This window comes from Carassius gibelio, chromosome B3 (assembly GCF_023724105.1).
Source record: "Carassius gibelio isolate Cgi1373 ecotype wild population from Czech Republic chromosome B3, carGib1.2-hapl.c, whole genome shotgun sequence".
Taxonomy (NCBI): Eukaryota; Metazoa; Chordata; class Actinopteri; order Cypriniformes; family Cyprinidae; genus Carassius; species Carassius gibelio.
Window position 1 is genome coordinate 8,274,227 of NC_068398.1, and position 25,115 is coordinate 8,299,341.

The following is a 25,115-nucleotide window of genomic DNA, read 5'->3' on the forward strand; positions in this document are numbered from 1 at the left end:
TTAAATATATAAATAAAATTAAAACATAAAATAATAAATATATTTTTTAATGCATTCAGTTATTTAAAATATATAAATAAATACAAAAGACAAAATGTATTTAATATTATTTCAACTATAAAATATATAAATAAATAAAAAATAAAACATAAAAGACTAATAAATTGAATATGATTTATGTTATTCAAAATGTTATTCAACAAATGATTCCATTGTTTGAAGTAGTTATTAATATACCTAGATGAGAAAGCAATATCAATATTTTGGCAGTAACGATGGTTACCATGGTAAATGCTCATGCTACATTAGCTAATGAAAAATGTTCATATTAAGCAGACGTCCTACAGTTTTCTTTAGGTTGGGAACAGCATGTCAATTCCCCCTTCTTATTTTTTATTTTTATTAAGTAGCATTCCTCAGTTCAGACTTGTTGATTGAAATACTTGCGTGCTGGTTATCTGATTCTCTTGCTCCAGCCGCATCTAAACGGTGCAGTCATGCATGCATGTAATGTGTGAAAGTGAATAACAGAGCACATGCAGTCCTGGGAGCAGCAGCGCTCTTTAGAGACGCACAAAGCTGTGATGAGGACCCTGCGTGTCAGATGAGGGACAATTAGAAGTCTGCTTATGGTGTGATGGCTGCTAGCGCCGGATTTGGCATGGCTCCCTAATTTAAGGGAATTAAAACACGCTAAACAAGACTTCTTTGTGTGCGTGTGGGAGACTGTGTGATGCAGGACTGGCACTAAGCTGGCATGATGTCAGAGAGAGAGAGAGAGAGAAGGGAAAGCATCGGCTCTAGATAACCTCCAGTAATATGGAAATCACAGGAGAAGAGATGTTACTGTGACCGGCTTCAGCTGTGGTTGTTTGAATGCATATGGATGCACAGAAATACTGCAGCCTGTTATGGTCCATAAATGTACAGTACTTACCCAACCAATCATGTACAAAAGGTACAAATATTATCTTATTAACACAATAAAGTTTGTCTTGAAATGATATATATGTTCAAGTCAAATCAGCATATGTTCTCCATTTCTTTAACTCATATCACATGAGTGTAAAATCTGAAGTTATACTCAATTATAAGTCAACATAATATGTGACCCTGGAGCACAAAACCAGTCATAAGTAGCACAGGGATATTTATAGCAATAGCCAACAAAATGATCTTTTTTTTTTTATATTAAGTAAAGATCATGTTCCATGAAGATTCAAAAACATTTAAAAAAAAATAAAAAAAATTGATTAGCAATATGCATTGCTAAGAACTTTATTTGGACAACTTTAAAGTCGATTTTTTTTGGCACCCTCAGATTCCAGATTTTCAATTTAAAAAAAAAACTGACCCTTGGTTAAGTGGTCCAGGTTAACATATAATTTCAGTTAAAATGATTGCAACAGCAACTGATCTTAAGTTCTGAAAAGTACATGTAATACAGACATGTATAAACCATGTACTAATCAGAAACAACGTTTGGTTTGTTTGTATTTACATTCATGAATTTAGCCAGCACCTTTATCAAAAAGTGCCTTAAAAATAAAATCTAAAAGTCACAGAAATGACCATTTCTAAAGTGAATATGCATTTTTCTGATAAAAATATTTTCTAGCTCTGAAATACGGATGATAATGCTAAGTTTATTCATGCAAAGCCTTATTTATGAGCTTTTGAATATTTTTTCATTCAATCAGCCGAAGTGGTGTCAGTGATTCATTAGCGACTCCGTTTTATCAAACAGTGTGGGAATCCTGAACTAAAGTTATGATGGTTATGATGTGAATTACGGTGATATGTTAGAAAGCTTTGTTTATCCCTGTGAATGGGAAACTCATTAGCACACATTAAAAACAACACAAAACACTTTATCATTATATTCACAAATAGCACAAGCAAGCAGATCAGTGATTACAGGGCATCATTACAAAACTTAACTGCAGCAGGGATAAAAGTTTCCAGGACATTTGACCTCTGCAAATGTTTAAAAACCCAAAAAACACAAGTTGGTTTCACCTTCTTTTTCTTTTTTCTCATAAATACTTTTTTGCCAAACAAAACGTTACATGCAGCTGTTGCAAATTTCTAACAAAAATATTTGATCTAAATCCAGATCCTGTTGTAAATAATAGTGAGAAATCACTTTTTAAAAGTTTTTTTTTTGTTCCATTATTACCCCTAAGCAGATTTTGTCTAGTTTCAGTGTGAAACAGATTCAAAGAAAAGAAAAGCTAAATATTACACATCCATGTAAAATATTACCTTCATTTTATCCATCAGAAATTGGTTGTATCTCAAATAGTGTTTCGAAGGCTTGTAAAACAAGCCTTGGGTGTTGTTGCTCGCAAAGGTTTCATGGCAGAGTGATTTTTAATAAAAGAATACAAAGACAAACAATACAACTGGACTAATGTGCAGTGATGAATCATTCATGATGACACCAGAAACGTACAGTAAGAAGATAAATGTTTGGTTCTTAGGCGCCAAAAGAAAATTTGAGTTACGTGAGACAAACCTCAACGGATTGCACCCCTAAATTTACCCAAACAGGAAGGACTTGTTCTTAAAGTCAGCGTATAATTCACACTGTTTCTGGGTAATTTGTACATAGAAACTGTAAACACTAAACTTAGCGTTTCTCTCAGCCTCACTGGTTTCACTTACTACATCTCAAAGGTTTCTGGGCAACGTGGGTTAAAAAAAAAAAAAAGTTACCATGGCATTTGTTTGGCACACCAGCGCCCGCGCCGTGCCCGGGACAGGAGGGTTACCATGGCATCAGCAGGCGCCTCATAAAGCAAATGATTGTTGGGGGGTTTGTGTGAGCGCGTTTTCTGCATGGCTCTGTCGTCCCAAATAACTTAATGCTATGCCAGCATCCTTTAAATACTAAAGGGCACGGGATAATGCCAGGCTGCTTCTTATCCTCGCTAGTCTTTCCACTGGAAATCATTTATCTATCTGTCCGTCCATCTGTCTCTCTCTCGAGCGCTCACCTCACACTTGTGGCACGGCCTGCCAGCTCATCTGCCACTTGATTCGTCTCCAGCTGCCTTCACCCAACAGCAAACCAATTTAATAAAAGTGCACGTCAAAAGAAATCCAGCCAAAGTCTTGATCAATGACGGGCGATGCTTCGCAGCACAGAAAGGGCTTTTCTTAAGCAAAGCTGACGGATCTGGAAAATGTGCATTTCTTATATACACTGCCTTTTATGTGCAAAGATTTCTCGTAAAGACAGCATGTAAAAGGTGCGTTTTTGAGCCGAATACGGATATATATACACAGAGCTAGTACAACACCTGTCCAAACACCTGCTTCATTAAGAAACTGATTATACGGATCCCACAAAATGCTGATTTAATTGATGTATGGCATTAGGAACAGACACGATAATGCGCAATCCCTCAGACTGCAAGAGCGCATGTTGAACGGAGCGCAAATGCTGCAAAATGAGAACGATATGATTGTGGAAATGGCAAAATTGCAAACCTCCAAATATTTAAGCTTGCCCAGAGGAAAACTAAATGAAGCAAATCAAAACATAAATAAAATAGAATTAGTTAAACAAATAAATTAAAATAATAATAAAAAAAGATATTTTATGGAATTATATATTTATGTTTAAAAGAGATGGAGTCTTTGTAGTTCTGAATCCGAATATAAACCAACCTGCAGTTATAGAGCAATATATTAGAGATGTTCTCCAGTCATGATTTGGATTTTCCACTGAAATTTTGTGACTAACATGTGCATGCATGTGCATTCAGAAAATAAAACTCAAGCTGCACGCTACATTTCATGCTAGCAACCTAAAAAACCTACCCACAAAAATAAGCCACATTACTGAAGAGAGAGAGAAGTCTTCCCATTCAAACCTGTCCTCACGGAGACTATTTATTAGCACAATATTTCACACATCTGACCTCTGACAGTCTAACCAGATGTGAATACATCAGGCAGAGGGGGAAAATATTTCAGTTTTACTGAACGATACAATTTGGATCAAATCTGAACAATTCTACTTTTAAAGGAATCATTTATCTACGTGCAGTTTGCTGTACTGCATATGAGACATATGTTATACATTTGAGCTATTCTGCTTTTGACAGTCATAAATAAATACTTTTTTTGTTTGTTTTTATAGGAAAGCATGTCCAACATATATGGCTGATCATAAAGCCTAAACACTTCTCATGTTTGGATGCATTTCTTACACTTAGAAATGCATCCAAAAAAAAAAAAGATGTGAAAAGAATAGATTTGGATTGAATAGGGTTAGTTCAAAAACTAAAACAAATGTCTTCAAGGAGACGTTTCTGATTAAATCGAGAGAATCCATTTCTTAGAAATGTTTAGGTAATAGATTTGAGTAACATTACACAGGTCCGCATGAGGAGTCCATCATGCTGTTTTATTCCTCAGTTGGTTTTAATACAGCCTAATGCATCTCTTATGTGTTGATAATCACTACAAAGCGAAAGGCACATGTTTAGTGTAAGGCATCATGGGGAAATTCCTGCAAAATCTGATCACAAACATTTGGATAAATATTCAAAATAAAGAAACGAGACAGAAAACCGCCGTGTAAACAGTTGCTCTCACTGAGATTCATTTGGACTGATTTTGGAAAATATTGATTTAAAATACAAACACTTTAATTCACAGTTTGTCATTTTAATAATTGTGGGTCTAAAAGGGTTGCATATTAAATTACTAGACAAAACCAACACTACAGAACTAACTTAAACAAATATAGCTTATTAAATCATAATGATAATGATTAAGTTGTTATTTATTAAATTGCTGTTTATTTAACATTGATTAAATATAAGGTTTCAACTACTGATTGTGTTTTAAAACACTAAATTACACCCTTCACTATTATTTATGGTTTCACTACATGCATATTTGTTTAATGCAGCAGTTAAATACAGTTCTTTCAATCAGCTTGAGGACATAAAAGCAGGAAACTGTTCCATGTCATTTGAATTCTCAATGAAAGTGCAGATTTCAATGTGTTTGGAATTGAAACATGACTTACTATGTGTGAAAACATGGGAACAATTAGTGGTTTGACTCACTGTCGCTGTTAGAGTACATAAACATGCAGTAAGAGCAGGGCTGGACAGGTGCGCGTGCAGCACTGCCCTCTTCTGGATCCCGAAATGCACACGCGTCTCATTAGGGGTCTTCAACGTTTTTAAAGACCCCTTGAAGGACATAGAGATGAAGCAGGACCTAGTGTTAGATGAATTAATAATTTGTGGACCATCTGCAGTATTGCTGCTGACCTACTGTTGAAGACATTTCATACATCCTTCTTAGAGCAATTTAAAAAGTAACTAGAATAAGATTATGCACTAATAAATTATGTTTTTATGCACCAAACACTAAAACAGTAAAGTCAAATCTAAATGCTAAAAGAAGTGTTACTTAATGAGATTCTATTATAGTTTTTTTTATACAGTATATATATATATATATATATATATATATATATATATATATATATATATATATATATATATATATATATATATACACACATATAAATATATATATATATATAGAGAGAGAGAGAGAGAGAGAGAGAGATTTTTCCAGTTTACATTTTAATATTCGTGTGTGTGTGTGTGTGTTTTGTAATGTTTGTTTTTAATATGTCTATAGTATACATTTTTATATATATTTTATTATATTTCTTTTTTATTATATTTATATTTATAATGTTTATATTTCAATTTAAAAAAAGTACTTGAAATGAAAGCATTTAAAAACTTAATAAATTAATTTCATTGAAATATATAATATATGAAAGTGTTCAAGTTATATGAGGTTTTAGTAATTTTATTGTATGTTTTTGTAATTGTTTTATTTATGTCTACAGTTATTCATTTTAATTCTGTTTCAGTTATTTCTGTTTTCAACTAAATAAAAATAAGAAATGTTGCTTTGGCTAAAATGCTTTAATTTTATTTCAGTTAAAATTGATTGCATTAGAAAAACAAAAATGGTTTGTAATGCCAAAAGGTCTTTGCAAGATAAAAACTAATTACAAAAAGTTGTTTCCTATACGACATCCAATGGCTCCAAATAAAATAATAAAAAACTGAAATAATAAAAATGAATGTCAGGAAATAACATAACATAACAAAATCAAAACAAATAACATTTAAGTAAGTCAGTAAATGCAAAGAAAGCACAAGTACATTACGGATAGTTAAACTGATTAGGTCACTGAGCAAAAATGGATATTAAAAAACTGCACCATTAGTTATTTGTAACTTGCTTTGGCGTCTTTGATTCAAATTTCACACATATGATAATTTCCATAATGTCTCTAAGATGCATGAGACAGAACGAGTAACCGAAGGTGCCCGCTCATGGTCACACCAGGTGTCTATTACTGTAAGAGACAGACTCACAGTGAGAGGAGGGTTAAATCAGAAGTGTTTATTTTTTTTGGCACATGAAGGTCTTGACTGTTTTATACATGTGGAAAACAGCTCCAAACAGATTTCAGAGCAAGACAGGTGCCAACACAACCATCTGTTTTGAGTTTCAGCCCTCCTCTCCTCTCCTTTCTTTCCTACATGTATTGAACCGCAGTGCTGCTCACTGTCAGCCAATCACAGAGCAGCGTGTCTTACCCTATATGACACACGGGTCACTCAGGACGCCTTCCTGCACTTGTGCTCACTTGGTTTTCTTTCAGTTCACACAAGGCTTTTTAAGTCTTTTGAAAGAGAACTGAATCAGTCATATATACAGTATGTCCCAGATGCAAAATCTCTTCATTTTAGTACAGATTATTTATAATTTAATACTGATCTGTATACTACTGTTTTCAGGTTCATTAAACTTGTTACAGACCAATAATTTCATATATTTTTAAAAATCCTTTTTTAATTTTTATTATTATTAAAGAATTACGCTGAACTGGTTTTATCAATACCAATAACTTGGTTGGATCCATACTGGCTGATCAGGGCTACAAACTAAAAAAATCAAGTGACGAGCCATTGGCTCCTGTAAGAAAAAAGAAACATAAGTGCCATATTATTATTTTTAGGTGCCACAGAACGTTTAATTTATTTTATTTTATTATTTTTTTTTTTACATTTTAACATTTCAATTGTACTGTCATGTTTATGTCTCATCATTCATTGACTTTATCAGCATTTGACTCCATCTTGTAGATGACCTGGGAACTAAGGTTCACTTAAAGTTGGAACTAAATGTCTTTTCCAACTTGAAATATACAGTCACGCATTGTTTACTACACAGAATCTGTACCAATATCATGGACCATAAGCATCACTGGGCCACTGAGTGTAGTTTGGGCTCCTCCTCAATGCATCCTGTAAATGTAGTCCTGTACTCTTAAAAATAAAGGTGCTTCACAGTACCATCGAAGAGCCCTTTGTCTAAATGGCTTATTAAAGAACCTTTAACATCCGAAAGAAAATTATTCAGATTATAAAAAGTTGAGAAAGAGATGGTTCTTTAAAGAGCCTTTGACTGCATGATTCTTTGTGAAACCAAAAATGGTTCTGTGAAGAACCTTTTAAGCACCTTTATTTTTAAGAGTGTATGTCTTTAATACTTTCAGCATGTTAGTCTATTCTTAATATTATAAAATAATTCTAAAATAAAATGCAATTTTATAGGAGGAGTTAAATCATGAAGACAACAGGTTAAGTAAAAATATTAAAATGCAATAGCACATAATATAGCGAAATGCTCCTCTATATAGTTATTTTTCAAGCTGAATGATGAGCTTATTTACGCCAAATGGTTATGGTTATGTATGTTATGGTTAAGGTAAATGTATATTACATTGCAATGTTTTCAAGCTTTACACATTTTCAGGAGTTTGAAAAACTAAATGAGCTTTGCCACGAGACATTTCAGTAAGTTGTACTGTAGGCTCTCTTATAAAATAGCCTACCTTTTGATGTTAATTCATGTTCATTATGTACTATAGTAGTAAAGAAAAAAGGTATGATAGGTTCACAAAGTCACTAAATCATGATCGCACCTGCCTCATTAAATAGCGCCAAAAAGAGCATATATTGCCTATATCCACACAGCTAATAGCTTTACCTGTTGTAGTTTGTTGCACAAAATATACACTGTTTTTCTGCTCTTTCACTTCTCATGTCTCCATCATTTCAATCTCTCTCATGCTGTTGAGATGCGTTTAGCAGGTGTGCGCAGCAGAGATGAGCACTGTTAGAAACTTTTTTTTCCACTAAACCTTTGATGTGCATCATCTCAGTTTAATACGTGGACAGATGATGTGATTACAAAACAATCAGGGAAAAAAGGCATTACATGCAAAATGTGATAATATGTAAATACATAGTCCTTGTTGCCAGTGCCGACCTCAGCAAAAACTTCACTCGTAATTTAATATTTATTTTAGTTGCAGTTTGGAGCCCTGCTGATAACTGAATAATCAACTGACAGTTTTTATAATAGATACTGAATGAAAACAAAGTCTTCAAGTAAAACATTGCTGAAATGTATTACAAAAATAAAACAATACTGAGCCATAAAAAATATAGACTCTACAATTATTATTATTTTTTTTTTCATTTACAAAATTAAGGTCATAATTAACTCAATTAACTTGAGGTTAATTGTGGTGCAGTGTTGTATGTAAAATATTGTGAACATTTCCTTAATAAAACCAAGAGACATTTTCCTTGTTTTTTTAAGGAAACTTAAGAAGTTTTGGGGCTTGAATTTAGGAATTGATATAGCTGATAAAATTAAGGAAAGAAAGATACCTATTTATTTTAAGAGAATTAGCTCAATTATGCCGTTTTATTTTGGCAGTGATTGTTAGTTCCCAGCATGCTTCGCATATGGCTGGATATGGAAAGTAAATATTGTTTAAATTAAGCACCATTTATGTGTTTTTGAGTAAAGGGAAAAATCTGTTAATGTTTAATGTCTAGTTATGAAACATTAGAAAGGGTTTCTGTTACGTTGAGGTTTCTGTAGTTACCATTGTGTATTAGAGAAGAGCTTATGGTAGGTTATGGATAACTATGTACTAACACTATGAGGCATGATGTTCAATGAGCAGTAGCTCTACTAATGCCACTGCAGTTATACATTTTCTTCTACTTAGTGTCTACTTGTATACAGTATTTTAATTGTACAAGATAACTTAAAGCCAAATACAAACTGGCCTTACACAAAACCACATTATTTTGTGAAAAAAGGGGCGGTCACACTGCACTTTTCGTTCCATTGACTTCCATTCATACGCATGCGAATGCGTCAGACCGGAAACGCAGGCTCATGCGAAAATTTTCGCATTTCGCTGCGTTCGAAAGTTCAAGTTTGGTGAACTCTGACCTGGGAATTCACATCACGTAAAGTCGTGTGACCAGTAGATGATCGATACGTCACTGCGTGACCTCTCTGTACAGAAATTAAAAAATGAAGTGCTTATTTTAGCCGTAGCGCAGCATCCTATTTTATATAATGCATATTTAAAAGATAATAAAAAAAGAAGCTGCATGGTTCGCAGTGTCAATGGAAACAGGAACAGATGGCACATTTGAATGAGGACACGTTCTATATTTTTTTTATTGTTTAGTGTGTATATATTTGTAGAGACTCTGAGCAACCCAGCAACTGTTAACAACATCCTAGCATCCTAGAACTCCCTTGCAAACAGCATAGTGATGCAAAACCCAAGAAATATGTTACAAGACAATAATTTCATATTTAAAAAAAAAAAAACGTCTCAGGTTACATATGTAACCATTGTTCCCTGAGAAGGGAACGAGGCACTGCGTCCTCTAGAGATCGCTATGGGGAACGCATTCAGTGTGACCGGTGTCTGAAGCATATATCTAATCACAACAATAACACTGCCTGGCAACAGCCTGTGACGTCACCCGGTGCGACCACAGTATACAAGAGTGACAGAAGAACACACCATCCGCTTTATCATCTGAAGCTCACATCCAAAGCATGGCAAGGGAACTAAAGGACGCGGTGTCTCATTCCCTTCTCAGAGAGCCATGGTTACATACGTTACCTGAGACGTTCTCTTGTAAAGGGATTTTGAACTTCATCCTCTTGAGGTCGCTATGGGGAATGGTATCCCGATGTGTCATGCTGAGAGTACTAACTCTACCATTGCCATGGGAGTTGCCCCAAGGACGTCTTGATGGCTGTCAGTGATATTATCCCCTTCGGCCAAGGACCTGAGCTGCATACCCTTGAAGAACTTACCTGTTAAGGGCTGAGCTAGGAAGTCCAAGCCTAGGGCAGAGCTCAAGCGTTGGAATCAGAAGAAAGAGATTCCTTTGAAGCAGTGGTTTCCAATCCTGGTTCTGGAGAACCCCCACACTTTACATTTTAGATGTCTCCCTATTCAAACACACCTGATTCAACTCGTCAGCTCATCAGCTGGTTCTCCAGGACCAGGATTGGAAGCCACTGCTTTAAGAGGATACAGCCAGGTGTCTAAAAAGCAAACCATACTCTGGCCTGCTATCTAGAAGGGCTACAGCCGGTTCTGAATAAACCTGTTCAAAGAACTGACTCGACAGATCTTTGGTAGCAACACCCTACTCATAAAGAAAACACATAAGTTAAGTGGAGCCCAAGGCGAGAACAGGAGCCTAAACTAACTCAGAGAAAGGAAATGAGGCTTACAGTGTGTAACCCTTAGAAAGTGCACAGAATGCTTAGCGTGCACACTTACCACAATGTGGATTTTAGAAAGTGCACAGAGCTCAGCATGTGCACTTACCATAGCATGGATTTTGAAACACTGTTGTTTAAGGGGTAACCGAAGCTGTGTAAACCAGTCTAGGAGCCCTATATGTGACTGTGGCATGCTCACAGAACAGAATGCGAAGCATCTGCTCACAGATGCCCAGAAGGGAGTGACACGCTTGCAAGAGACACTTCATGGTGAGGGGAGCACAGCTAGGTCACTTAACAAGCAAACAACCAGGGAGGCAGGAGATGGTCCAGCTGCCTGGCAAGATTGCTATCCGGAGCTCAAATGTGCAGAGACCCATCTTCAAAAATAGAAGGGGTGCTAGTACGCTCAGATCGAGAGGAGCATATGAAACCATCAAGGGCACTGCTAAGCTAGGTCCACAAGGACTGACTGGATGGACACAAATAGAGGCAGCATATCAGGGAAGTGGCAAGTGGCCCAACTAGCTGATGTCACTGCTACGGAGCTCAAGCGCAGATGGTGCAATGCCTAGCAAGATGAGAGAAGAACCCATCTTGACTGAAGCAATCAACAGCCCAGGGTCAGAGGACCTAACTCTCAAGTTGGGAGGAAGACTCACCCAGTCTGCCCAGGACTGGCGAGCTCAAAGTGACCCTCCTGCAGTGAGAGGAGCACAGCCTTGTCCGAAGAGCAAATAGATTGCAAATGGGAAATCAGATATGGGTACGGCTGTGGCAATTGCAGTGAACGTGGCAACCCACTACCAGGCCAATGTTATTGTCACGCTAATGGTGTTCCTCATAGCGACCTCTAGAGGACGCAGTTTAAGGTTCCCTTAGAAGGAAACTAGGGATTTTCCATATCTCGATTCATATTTAGAGAGCAGAATATCACAGAAACATGATGGAGGTGAACTCTGCTGACTAGGGCCAGTAAGAAACTTTCTAGCAACCACTTAGAACATCCCAACAACAGAAAAACAATACTATGGCTACACATTTGGTTTTTGGCAGTAAGCACCACTCAGAGAATCTATAAACCTAGTTAAATTATTACCTTTTTGGATGCAAAACAAAAGATGTAAAAGTTCAATGCCATTTTAATTTGCAGTAAATGTGCAGTTTAAATGTATTTTGGGATTGTAATGCTGTAAGTTGCTTTCTGTTAAAATGTGGTGACAATTTGTGGTTTGACTAAATGTTGCTGTTTTAGCACATAAAAACTCAGCAACTAATGAGACTCTAATGACAAACTCATTCATTATGTTTATGCGTAATGCAGATAAAGCACCATCTTCTGGTCATTTGTTAGCACTGCTGGTTGGACTCAAGCACTTTGTAAATCAAAGATAAGCTTTTGATAAAAAAAAACAAAATTGTCTCTTAAACCAGAAATGCAACTATTTAAGCAATGGAACTTAAATATATGAGGTGTAACTTGTATGTGAAAGATACTCTCAAATGACGTTAGATGACTCTGAGCGTTACTGTAAGAGACTCGCAGTGAGAGGAGGGTTAAATCTGAAGTGTTTATTTTTTTGGCACATGAAGGTCTTGACTGTTTTATACATGTGGAAAACAGCTCCAAACAGATTTCAGAGCAAGACAGGTGCCAACACAACCATCTGTTTTGAGTTTCAGCTCTCCTTCCTACAACCCTGCTGCTCAAAAACGTCAGTAACCACACAGAAATGTCCTAGCAACCACCTAGAACTCTCTTGCAGCAGAATAGCAAAGCCTAATAAGTGTACAGTCTTAGTAACAATCTAGAACACCCTGGCAACAAGCTAAAAACCACTCCAAACACTTTAATAACAGAAAAGCAATGGCCTAAAACTACACTGCAAAAAGCAATTAATCCAAAAATGTAGTCTTAACAATATCCCTACACCTAAACCTAACCTTAACCATGAGTAATCCCTAAAATCAGAGAAAATGATAGATGAATGACACTGATGAACAAGCACCAAACACTGACTGTAAGCCTAAACTTCACAAAAATGATAAACTGGTTCTTTAAATCTGATTGGTTAATCACAATGTTGTTCCAGGGTCATCAAAGAAGTTGATCCAGGAACATGTCGTACTTGGTAAAATTAGGTTCTGTGCTTTTTTCCATTGTGTTGTGGTAATTTCGTTGTGTTGCAGGTTATTTACAATGTGTTGTGGAGATTTTGTTGTGTTGCGACTTGTTTCCATTGCATTGTGCACTACTGGGCACTACGGTTGTGAGAATACTTTATAAAACGTTTCTAAAACGTTGAAATGTCCCATTTCCTTGTTGTGAATACAATTTTTATATTATAGGGCTATTTAAAGGTTACAAAAATGTTTCTTACAACATTTTACTAACTTTATTTTCACCAAAAATATAACATTATTTGAACGTTTATTTTTAACATTCGTAGAACTTTAAGAACGTTTTGTCAGAAACATAACTTTTAGATACATCATTCAGATTTTCAAATCACCATTTTGTAAATCTTCTTTTGTTTTTACTGTGTTTTATTCCCCTTCAGGGATCGGACGAAACAGAACTAGAAACAAAATAAGGCCACAATAATTCAACATGTCAACACTCAGGCCGTCCCCAGTCTATCTGTGCTGTCCTGATCTGAACTCTGAGCTGGCTGTCCACCACGTGAGGAAAGCCATCCACAAATCACCTTATGGAGCGGTACATACGCTCCGGGCCACTGCCAACATGCCGCACAGCGCCACGGGACCTCAGCCCAAACACAGGAAACCGAGAAGACCTGTAGTTTATGTTCTATACCGTTCCTTTGAGCCGTGTCTATTTTCTTCTGGAGAATTCAGCATAAAACCTCCTACCCTACACATTCCAGAAACATGAAGTCTGAAGCTGAAAATATTTTTTATCAAAACAATCATTTTCCGGGCAAAGCTTCGAATGAAAATGTTTTCATTTAAATGAGCCAGTATTTTATGCAAACTCGCCTAACGTGAGGTGACAGGCCTCATTTAGTGGATGGCGCCCGTGTTTATGAGCCTCATTATGTGAACCTGTGCGGCAAATGCTGCCAACTAATGAGCTCATTTAGATTAAGGTGGGCTCTCAACTCGGGGGGTGGGAAAACAAACACGCAGGTGACAAATCGTGCAGGGAGAACTGAATCTTTTATCACCACAGAAACGCAAGCTTATGTCTTGAGCGATTTCCTTTCTTCTTGCCGTCTGATGGCGGGGGCCAAAGGATCAGATGCCAAGTAGTGGAGCGCTGACCAGCGGGGTTTCAGGAGAATGTAAAGGAGCGACTGTCGCTTCGCAGGTGTTCCTTTTAAAAACCACCAGTGCCAAACAATTTTGGCACGGCTCACTGAGATCTCTGTGCCGATGCTTTTAGTTTGTTTGTCTTCTCTTTTCAGCGCTTTACTCTTTCTGATTTAGGTCTCTTTTCCTCCGGTCTTCTATTAGCTAACAAAACAGACGTGTTCGCCCCCTTTTCTTTCTCTTTTAGATTTCTGTCCTCAATGACTGTTTTTGGTGCTCTTCAGAATTTTAAATGTCACTTCCTCCAAGTGGCTGCTTTAGTCCCCTGCAATCGCACAGCAAATTAACATATTGAAGCTCATATGATATTTATTTTGTAACAAAGTCATAAATTTTGTTTTGCGCATAAACATCCCATTTTCAAAAGGAAATCTTAGCCTGCAGTTTATACATTGTGACAGACAAAAAACTGTTTAGGAAAAAACAGTAACAGATAATTTATTTATGTCTTTTATTTCTTTACTCATAAACTGGTAACTGATCATGTTTTTTCCACACGGCTTTTTCATGCATTTTAAGACCAAGTAAAGAAAATGTAATGCATAAAATGAAGCAAACACAATACTTCAATATTTTCTCTAAATACAGTATAAATGTCTAGAGAGAACATGAAGAGATGCATAAGCAACATTTCAATATTTGAAAATGGAACTTCCAACAGATGTGATTGAATTCTTTTCAATCACTAGAATCACACTGAAAAAAATGTTTCATTGGTATTTTTGTCTTGTTTTCAAGTGCAAATGTGCAAAAGATTCTTAAAAGAAGATGCATTTACTTGAGAAGCAAAATGCCATAAGATAAATTTTGTTTTCTGAGAAATGAATAAAATGTTTTCTTGTTCTATGATTAAGACATGAACAAGTATATGCCAGTGGGCTCAGAAAAAAAATTAACTTAATTCCAAAGGGAAAACAAATAACATTGAAAGATGTTTGCTTTTGTTTTAAGCTTGAACTTTTCAGAAAACAAGACTTTATATCTTCATTTTGCATCTCAAGTAAATGTATCTTGATTTAAAGGTATTTGTATAGGAAAACAAAATACTGGAGAATATATTTATTCATTCATTCATTGCAGTGCAGGCAACATTAAATGCCTTTTCAATGACTTTCTGCTCTGAATTAAGATCTTTTTAGGCCTTTTTAAGGTCTTAATAGAAACCTTGTAATACCTTGTAATCTAGTGTACATATTGCCCACCCTAAAAAATTGCAATCGTCCCCATTCTAAAAACAGCATATCATGCTAACAAACTACTCTGAACACACAACAGTCAGCAACTACCTACAACACCCTAGCAACACTATAAACTATTCTGAGCACCTGGGCAATATGGGGAACTCTATTTGGTAGATGCTAATTTAAACAGTTCAGGAATTAGTTGCCGATTTCTAAACTACTTTAGTTTGTATTCCATTATAAAAATGAGAATATATTATATCAAAGACAAATGTGTCTCATATTGTTGCACAAACAGCTACTCCAAATGCTGAAGCACTTGCACAGCAATGCTTGACAAACTCCTAAAACAGCCCAGCATCATGACAGCTGCAGAGACACCCCTTTACTTCAGAAATCTTGTTACACGTTATTGCTAAATCAATATAGAGCTTTGCTTACAAAGTTATCAGGATCACAGCCAATAATGTTAATTGCAATGTGGTCTAATGGATGCCTTGCAGGTATGGAAGACATTCAAGACCTCAGCATACTCCATTATGAGTATTCACTAACTTTCTCGTTTCGAATGGATAAAACAATTTCTTTTTTACTTCATTTAAACATCTTAGTTTTTTTTTTTTTATTATTATTATTCTAGCCACAATCGCCTTTGGCTTGCTCACTTTTACTACAAAAAATGTAATTGACCTGTGCGTGAGTGTCATGGGGTGAGCCATTGACATCTGATATGAGATACGGATAAATAAGCAGACAAACAATCCTGGAACTGCACTGCTAGAATTATAAAAAAGCCCAAACCGTGATGATTAGTGATGAAGATGTGATTAGTGTTCGGGGAGCAGCTTCTCTACCCACTCGTCCCCCTGCAGAAATCTGAAGCGGGCCACGGTGGCAACGGCCATCAAGGGCACCTTGGATTTGCAGATGTTGTAGCTGATGACAGATGGCACTGGCACGAGCACGGGAGCGTCGGGACAGTGTCTGCACCAATCCAGAGCCACCTGCACCCCTCTGCCAGTCTACCATACCCGCAGCAAAACATGGACGCTGCGCGCGTGTGTGTGTGTGAGATGAGTCAGCTCTCAGGGAGATCACATCAACCCCAACAAAGGTGAAAACATCAGATGTGTGATTTCTTTATGTGATCTGAAAAAGAAGAGCTTCAATTAAATTAAAGCTGAGAATATATATTTCTTATATTTTATTTTTTAGAGAAAAACACGTCAGGGCTGATATTTTATCATAATGTAAAATTAATGTAGAATTAAAAGACTAGGTTTTAGATATATACTGTTGGCTTATTTTCTGAAAAATAATATAATTTATATTACAATTGTAAAGTATTACATTCAATATCTAATATTGCAATTTTTCAAATGTTATTTTCAAAATGTATGACTCTATATCTGCAATATATAATATTTAATGTAATACTGGCATTCATATACAAGTACACACATGCAGATTTAGAAAAATATGTAACAGTTTAGTTATTTTGAAATTGATATTGCAATATTGGATACTGAAAAAGACTGAACTGTTAAATGTTAACACTGCATTTAAATAATGCTTGAATGCTAAATGGAAGCACTAAGAAGACATGGATTTATTCTCAGAACTGCTCAGATAATGATGACATTTGAATTCATTGACCATTAACTGTATTTAGCGCCTCTGGCATTGCATCCGCTTTCAAAGCATCAGTAGAAGGGCTCAGCTTCTGATTGGACGATGAGCCCTGCACAGTCCCCAATGGGTGAAGGCACAAGAGATGGACACGAGAGCATGACACAAATGTCAAACCGCTTATTAATGTGGACATACACAGCCACGGGAACAAAATCTGCTCTCATATTTAAGAGTGGCACAAAAAACAGGCAGCAACGTTTGCGAGGAAGAGTTTTAAAAACCAGATGAAAAGGGACAGTCCAACTTAAAATGTAACTTACAAATCGTTCTAAAACTATATGACTTTTTTTCTCCTGTGGAAGACAGCACAATTTTGAGTCTGTGGTAACCAAACAGTTTTGGTTTCAATTGACCACTATATGAACTAAAAACACAATGGGAATTGAAATTGTTAAGTTACCTAATTTCTTCAAAATAGCTTCTGAAAAACAACTTATTAAAACATAGCCTCGAGATTTCAACATTTTATGTGTCAACGGTGATAAAATCAATAACTTACACTGTCTGTACAAAGGTAAATATTTGTATTTTTTAAGTTATAAACTGATTTTTTTTTTTTGCACAATATGCATGATAATTCACTTTATCCAACGCATTCTCAGTCAGCACTAAAAAGATGATTTTAACTTCAGAGCTATATATATATATATATATGTGTGTGTGTGTGTGTGTGTGTGTGTATATATATATATATATATATATATATATATATATATATATATATATATATATATTATGAATGCAAGTTATTTAATAAAAATAAGCTTTATCTGATTTTAAACCCTGCCATTACAATGTAAAAAAATATTTATTTTTATCTAAGTTGTACATAAAACATTATTGCTTTGTTTTTACAAGGTGTTACTTGTATTTCTTTACAACTATTTGTGAAATTTACCAGCAATTTCTTAATTTCTACACCAATATTATAATTTTTTTCCACTGTAGATTTACAATGTACAGTAAGTGCATTTTCGGGTGTTTTAACAAACTAAGGACAAATTAAATAACTTCCCCATCATTTTCATTTTGAGCTTGAACTGTTTGAACCATTCAATCTTCTCTATAATGTGAAAAAACTTTGGCGTATGTCTCATTGCTTCAATCCATCATTTGTTTGTTGAAAACACTGTAATCAGTTTTATGATAATGACAGCTTCGACGATGAGCTTCAGGGGTTAACAAGCCGCCGTGCTTTAAAAATCACAATGCTTGCATGTTTTTTTGTTTTTTTATACCTGTTAAACAAAGCCACAAGACACTGAAAACGTCTGAAAAGGAGCCAGACTGAGTTATGACTAAGTTTTCCTAACTTTGCATGATCCCATTATTCTCTGGTCCGCCTCTAAAATGCGTTTTTCTGTCTCCCGCAGTGACAGAAACACATTATTAACGGGAGCTCAATGTGGTACATCCATTATTGAAAAGCTCCCCGCTGAACGTGCTCCCCTCCTGAGGAGCTTTCACGTGTAGTTCTCGCTTGGGTTCGTTCCCAGTTTAGTGAAGGGGAATCATTTAAACAATGACGTGGAGACTTCCAGATCCGCCTGCAGGATGAGAACAAGAGCAATGTCACACTCTGCATGTGCGCTGATCGTCAGGCCTATGGAGCAGTCATTTTTACAGTATGGCTATGTTCAGATTATTCTGTGTGCAATATGCGTGGTATAAACAGCACCATGATCCCGTATCCCACAATGCAAAGTGCTCAACTTGACTTGATTGATGAAGAACGAAGCACTAATATCAACCCCAAATCACCTTCTTCTTGACTCGAGCTGTTAAAAGTACATATTTAAAAGATTTGTCCAAATCCTAATCATCTAGGAATTATCTTGAAAGATTTTGATTTATACAGCAGATTAGAATAATCTGTAAGAGAAATTAGTTTGGAAATATGTCCCTCAAGAGTCTTTTTGTACAATCTTTTGTCCTGTGATGAAGTAAGCTTTCTGTACAGTATTATATTCATCTTAATCCATTCGAAACTAGATTTATATGTTTTAACAGAGCATTAACTGAATAATGAAAGTGCATATTTTTCGACCGTTGCAAGCCTGTTTCCACTTCAGAGTAAAGAATAAATGAGTCAGAAATTGAGAAATTATAAAGTATAAGTTTATCAGAAATGGTAGGTATAAGCCTCCATAATTTTCTGGTTTACTCTTGAAATTCAGCTGATAAATCACTCGTTTGTATGCTGCACTGGACAAAAGCATCTGCTAAATGACTCAACTGAAGCGTAATCAGTGAACAAAGCATCATTACCATCAAAATCACATATGTATAGCGCTTGTACTGTACGTATAATGCACATTAAAAGCATGAGAGACATCTTGTTTACTAAAACGGCATCTGGACATCCCCTCGGCTTTACTCCGGTTATTGTAGGTGGGGGAAACGGCAGAATCATCCCATAATGCAACATCTCCATGAATTTGTCATGAGTTGGTTGGAAATGTGGTGGCCTGTAAATATTTAATCATAAGGCCATATGGATGGTCTCTTTAGATGAACTCACAAGAGCAACATAAGAGAACAAACCATCCATAGTGCCTATAACTGACCTTTCTCATCTAGGAGCATGACTAACAGTTATAACAACTAAACATGATAAAAAAAACAATGTTGTCCGGAGATATCAAAGGAATACTGCAGGATCAGTACAAGTTCATGTTAAAAAATTACTATTAGTTTTCATTTATCCCTCCTTTTCTAAATGTGTGGCACTTGCAATAGAATGAGGCCAATTTCAATTAGATAATCAAAATGAAAACAATGTGTTATAAATCTTTTCGGTGTAAATCTACAGTATATTACATTTTACAACCGAATGCTATAAAAATGGCTATAAAATGATGATTTAATCAATTTACAGCTCAAATGATAGACAAGTTTTGACAGAAGAATAAGCTTCAGATTTCTGCTTTTAATGCCTGAATTTATATGTACACTATAAAATTTTAAGTCTGTACAAAAGGGGGAAAAAAAGATAAATAAAAAAATTCAATATATCTAAATGTACATAACTAAGGTGTTGTTAAAGGACATTGTAAAACTTTAATATTATGAAGGGTCATAAATTTAATTATGACCTTCTTATACACTTCAGTTTTTTATAAATGTTTTGTTACATTTCTATTAAAATAAAACTAAATTAATGTTAATTTGACAGAAATATCAGTGTAATAATAAATTCAACACACAATTGTGTGAAAACATTTGATACAATTTGTGTGAAAACAATTTTAGTGCATGTGAAAAAAAAAGTTATATTAAATTTGACAATTCAGTTGTCGATACGACTTAACATAATAAATCATAAAACACTGAAACTAATACAACTGAAAATAATACTTTACAGCTCAAATAATACGTAAGTTTTAACATAATTAATTAAAGAGTGCAAATAAAACTATAAACTTTACATTTCTGCTTTTAAATCCTGAAGAAAATCGGTCCTCAAATCTATTGAGTTTTTTCCCATTCAACATGTTATATTGACATCACCCCATTCAAATGTATATGCAACTAAATCTATAGCATCTGTCTGCCATATTGTTTACTTTTACATTGATCTACATGATAAAGTTCAATACTTTAGTTGTTTTGAATCCCTGGCCATATGTGTGAGTGAAAGCAGGCCTCACAGTGACGCTTGCCTTAGAAAACACATCCTGATGAAACCTCAGCAGACCTGATTTTCTCAGATGGTCGTGTCTTTAAAGCTTCTCAGTTGGCAGCGATCACTAGTGTCTAAATAAAGCCCTGTGTTGCGCATGGCATGCTGCGGACCCCTCTCAAACCCTCAACCCCCCGCCATGGGAACTTTCGAGTTATAATGATGCGCTCCGCACGACACAAAAGCTCTGACATCTGTCTCTCCAAGAGGCGCATTCTAAAGCTGCTTGTTTGTCCCATCTTTACATTTTTGAAAAGAAATCAAAACTAAAAGAAGAGTAGCGGAAGGAGGGGAGGGGTTTGTGATGGAGAGGGACGGCTGGAGCATTTAAAACAAAGGCCTTTTTCTTCCTCCGAGTGTTTGCTGGTTAATAAAGCAACCCTCCCATGCTGCGTTCCAGAAATTCAAAGTGGAGTTTGTGCTCATCTGCTTGCTGAAGCTGGCGTGGACCATTAATAAGAACAGAAGTAGACCGCATGCAGCCCTACGGGTGAAAGAAACGCTCAGGGAAAAACCTAAGCCCTCTTAAGTCTCTTCAAACATGATCGTTCATCCATTCATCTGCAAATTATATGAGAAGAGGAGCTCTGAGAGTGTCCGTAAAATAAACTGGATCTGTAAAGCTTCACTTCACTCTAAACATTTGCTATCACTTGATTCCTCTGGCTAAGATCACATCATTCAAATAAACATTGAATTAAACTTCTAAGCACTGATTGATATTATTATCTTTTTTGCTTTATCTTTATCTATCTTTATTTACTGATAAGCCAATTATTTTTTTATGGAAAATGTATAGAATTAAATAGGTGAGAGCAAAAGGAAAATGAACATGAGGTGTTCTAATTCGATTAGAAGTCATAAAACTTGCGTTTTTACTTTAAGAATCCTAAGATAAAAATAAAAAAATTTTAAACATAAAATTAATTACTTACTGATAAAATAAATGTAAAAAAAAAATGTTTTTTTAATAAATTTTATTAATAAACTTAATAAAAAATTTGACATGACATATATTAATTACATTTAAACTTGCGTATTAAACATGTTAATTATAATGTTCCATTAGGATCACAGATCAATGCCAAAATGGTAATTTATGTTCATTTTGCTAATTTATCAATATAGAAAAACAAACTAATTAATATGCCAGATCTTTTTTTTTTTCTCTTAAAATATTATATTTTATTATTAACTCTCCAGTCATTTGTAATTTGTGTTCTATTAGATTTTCCTCTTACTTTAGAGTAATTAAATCAACTAAATAAGAATAGGGGCCAAAAATGTGACCAGAGATTTAAAATCAGCAATCATCTTTGTTTTTCTAGCATGGTCTGGACTCTGGGATAAACACCACCAGCAGGACCAGATCCATTTAAGACCTTTATCTCCAACAATAATATCCCACTGTGCTGCTAAACTACCGGAAAAGATTCAAGGGTCCAGCTTTGAGGACAGACAAAAACTCAGAGGATTGAAATAGCATTGTTAAAGGCCCCCTGGGGTGATGATTAAACTCCATATGAAAATGATCAGGGAGGAGCGAGACCAATAGGCAAAACACAAGCTGAACACATCTCAACAGCACATGATTCTCAGTACATATCATTATATCAAATATTATGATGAAAGACATCCTCAATAATAATTTCCATCACTGCATTGGAATCTACTTTCAAATTCACCAGCAGAGGGCGAATTTAGCCGCTATGGAGGCTCGTCTGGAGGTTACCCGGACAAACTCTGGCCATCTCACTCCCGGCTGCAGGAGCTGGCGGCCGAGGAGAGAGAGAGGCACCCTCCGATGGAGGTGATGCTAGACAACATCGCGGCCAGAGAGAGAGAGAGAGAGAGAGAGAGAGAGAGAGAGAGAGAGAGAGAGAGAGGGAGGAGGAGCAGAGGCGGATGGACAGGTGACGTCAACCTGACTTACGCTAGTGTCTGTTCGGTGTTCGCTATCAACAGTGTTCAACTGTAACTAACTGTATATGTTCATAATAATAACTGTTAACCCCAAAATAAAAACTTTCATCATTTACTTACCCTTACGTAGTTACATGCGTTGATTTGTGTGTCTTACAGAGTCCCAGGTTTAGTTTTCCATACAACGAAAAGTGGTTTGGGACTTCTGCTGTCGAACTACAAGACACCGTTATATAATAATCGTCTTTTATCGTTTTATGTCGGTTGACAAACCAGATTTTACTGGAAGATTAATCCATATGACTTGCAAGTTTTCTGAAACAATTCATGATAGATTTTCTGCGATGTAACGTTACAGAGAAGTCGTTATTCAGTAAACAAAAATCTTTCAAATATTCAAAATTGGACCGTTAGGGTGCATCACGAAGTTGAATTTTGAAATCTAATCTTATTGGTTCGCGGGTGTCTCGTGACTTATTTTACTTATTTTTTCGTATAATAAGCTTTGTATCTTATAATAATATATATTATTTACGTAGTTGTACTTTGGATTTGTGTTTAGTTTTTTTTTTTTTTTTAGTTTTTTTATGGAAATCCTGGAATTTAATAGAAGCTTCCCTTGTTCTTAAAGGGAAAGTTCACCTAAATAGTGTATATTTTTTGTCATTGTTTACTCCTGACGTTGTTCCAAACCTGTATGAGTATCTTTATTTTGTTTAATCCAAAAGAAAATGTTGGTAACCAAACAGTTGTCAAACAGTCATTAGGCTGCATGAGACTAGCCATTACACCCTCATGTTGGAGGAACAACATGTTACATAAGGGTGGGTAAATAATGACAAAATGCAAATTTTGGGATGAATTATCATTTTAAAAGAACAGTTCACCCAAAAAGTGTAATTTCCTGTCATTTAAAACTGCAACAGTTGGTTCTGGAAGTAAATTTCCCATTCATTTTCTTAATGGGGGAAATTATTCTTAAGGGTGCTTTATGCAAGTTTTTGACTCTACTAAAGCATAAAAATACCATATTTCCAGATATTTAAGAAACATTTTATATAGTATAATTACCCAACGATATAATTGCGAGAGACAGTTTTGAAATATATATTTTCCCCCGTGCTGTGCTTCTTTCCTGTTGTGTGAGCTACTGGAATAAGGCACACTGTGAAACAGCCAATCAGAGCAGAGCTCAACATTATTATTATTTATGACCCTTCCAAATAAGGTAAAAACAGACCATTTCCTTCTAGGGACAAATCCTAGGGTTGTAAAGGGACTTGTAAAACAGTTTCATGAGAATTTTTGCCCTTACCTAAGTAACATACATTCAATGTAGATATCAGAGAACTTAAAATTTAAAACATTGTATCAATGCTTTCTATGGCACCTTTAACACATTTGTTTATCTGAAAAACAATGCTACAGTGAGTTATTCTCCTTTGAAAATGTGCATTCTGGGTCAGAATGTCGTTATCTGTTTTGGTTTGTGAAACCCGTCCATTACCAGTTTACCCTATTTTGTTTTTCGGCACCCCGGGTGGCCAGTTGGTGAAAAACACAGAATGTTTAATTTCAGTCATGAAGGCTAGCAAACGAAAGGGGTCAGAGCGGGATATAGAACTTTCTTCCCATCCTAAAAATCCTCGACATCCATCCAAAAAACTTTATGATCAACAACGGTATAATACAGTGTTAGGCTCAATGCTTTCCATTGTCAGGTGCACTCTTTCCTGTTGGTGTCCTCAATCTGGCAACCTGTGTGCATCTGAGGAGGAGGGACCGGGTAAAAAAAAAAACCTGCTCCAATATTTAGAATTTGGACTGCAATGCCCAGTGTAACCCCTCGGTGTCAATCCCACATACAGCACCTTTAACAATAATGATAAAACTTTAAAGACAGACCTACTATGAGCTCTGAGATTGTTAATAGATGGTATATGCTTTTGTTGAAGCCATCCGTCCACAAATAAAATAATAAATAATTGTGTTTAACAGCAGAATTGGAGAGAAACTACATTACCCATGATTCTGCAATGAAAGCTCACTCCCATGAAGCACTGTAAACATATTTGAATATGCTTGTTTTGCAATAAAACTTTATGTAAAACAATGTTTGGTGGAAGTAGATGATCACAGAAATGTTAAATTTTTCCTTCTAATATAAAATTATACTACATTCATTATTTGATTACAGCCATTGGTTTTTACACAGCTTTAATGTACTTTTTGCTTTTTTTCTCTATACAGAGAGAAGATAATTGCCGCAAACATGGCCAAAATGTCCAAGATGATCGCCGACTGGAAAAAGCTGAAAAAGGAGGCAAAACAGAAGCAACGAGAGGAGGAAATCAAGCGAGACAAACTGCTGGCCGAGGTGAGAGAGCAATTCGGTTATGCACTGGACCCCCCAAGTGCCAAGTTCAAAGAGATGTTTGGTGAAATAGAGAAAGAGAAGAAGAAGAGAAAACTCCTGAAAAGCAGGAAGAGAGAGGAAGAGCAGGGAACAGTGGCAGCCGAGTCCAGACAACAAATACTTTTATACAGTGCTACTGTAACATATTGTAAAATTGGTTACTTTGTAAGTTTGGAAAGTGAAAAACTGATTCCTCGTTAAAAAT

At 35.7% G+C, this 25,115-nt stretch overlaps 1 protein-coding gene across 1 annotated transcript; it reads left to right on the forward strand.

The window, feature by feature from the left end:
- Positions 1-13,294: 13,294 nt before the first annotated feature.
- LOC127952126 (growth arrest and DNA damage-inducible proteins-interacting protein 1-like) lies at positions 13,295-25,111 on the forward strand. The gene is made up of 4 exons (XM_052550436.1): positions 13,295-13,402; positions 20,972-21,038; positions 22,263-22,437; positions 24,742-25,111. Exons 1-4 carry the CDS (start codon positions 13,295-13,297, stop codon positions 25,109-25,111), a joined length of 720 nt encoding a protein of 239 aa, XP_052406396.1.
- The last annotated feature ends 4 nt before the right edge of the window (positions 25,112-25,115 follow it).

What these genes read in the sequence shown, in the direction of transcription:
- LOC127952126 (XM_052550436.1), top strand. Translation starts at nt 13,295, where the DNA reads ATGTCAACACTCAGGCCGTCCCCAGTCTATCTGTGCTGTCCTGATCTG. An exon ending in GACCATTAATAAGAACAGAA is followed by an intron (nt 21,039 to 22,262) that starts GTAGACCGCATG and finishes ATTCACCAGCAG; the next exon opens with AGGGCGAATTTAGCCGCTAT. An exon ending in AGAGAGAGAGAGAGAGAGAG is followed by an intron (nt 22,438 to 24,741) that starts AGAGAGAGAGAG and finishes TTTTTCTCTATA; the next exon opens with CAGAGAGAAGATAATTGCCG.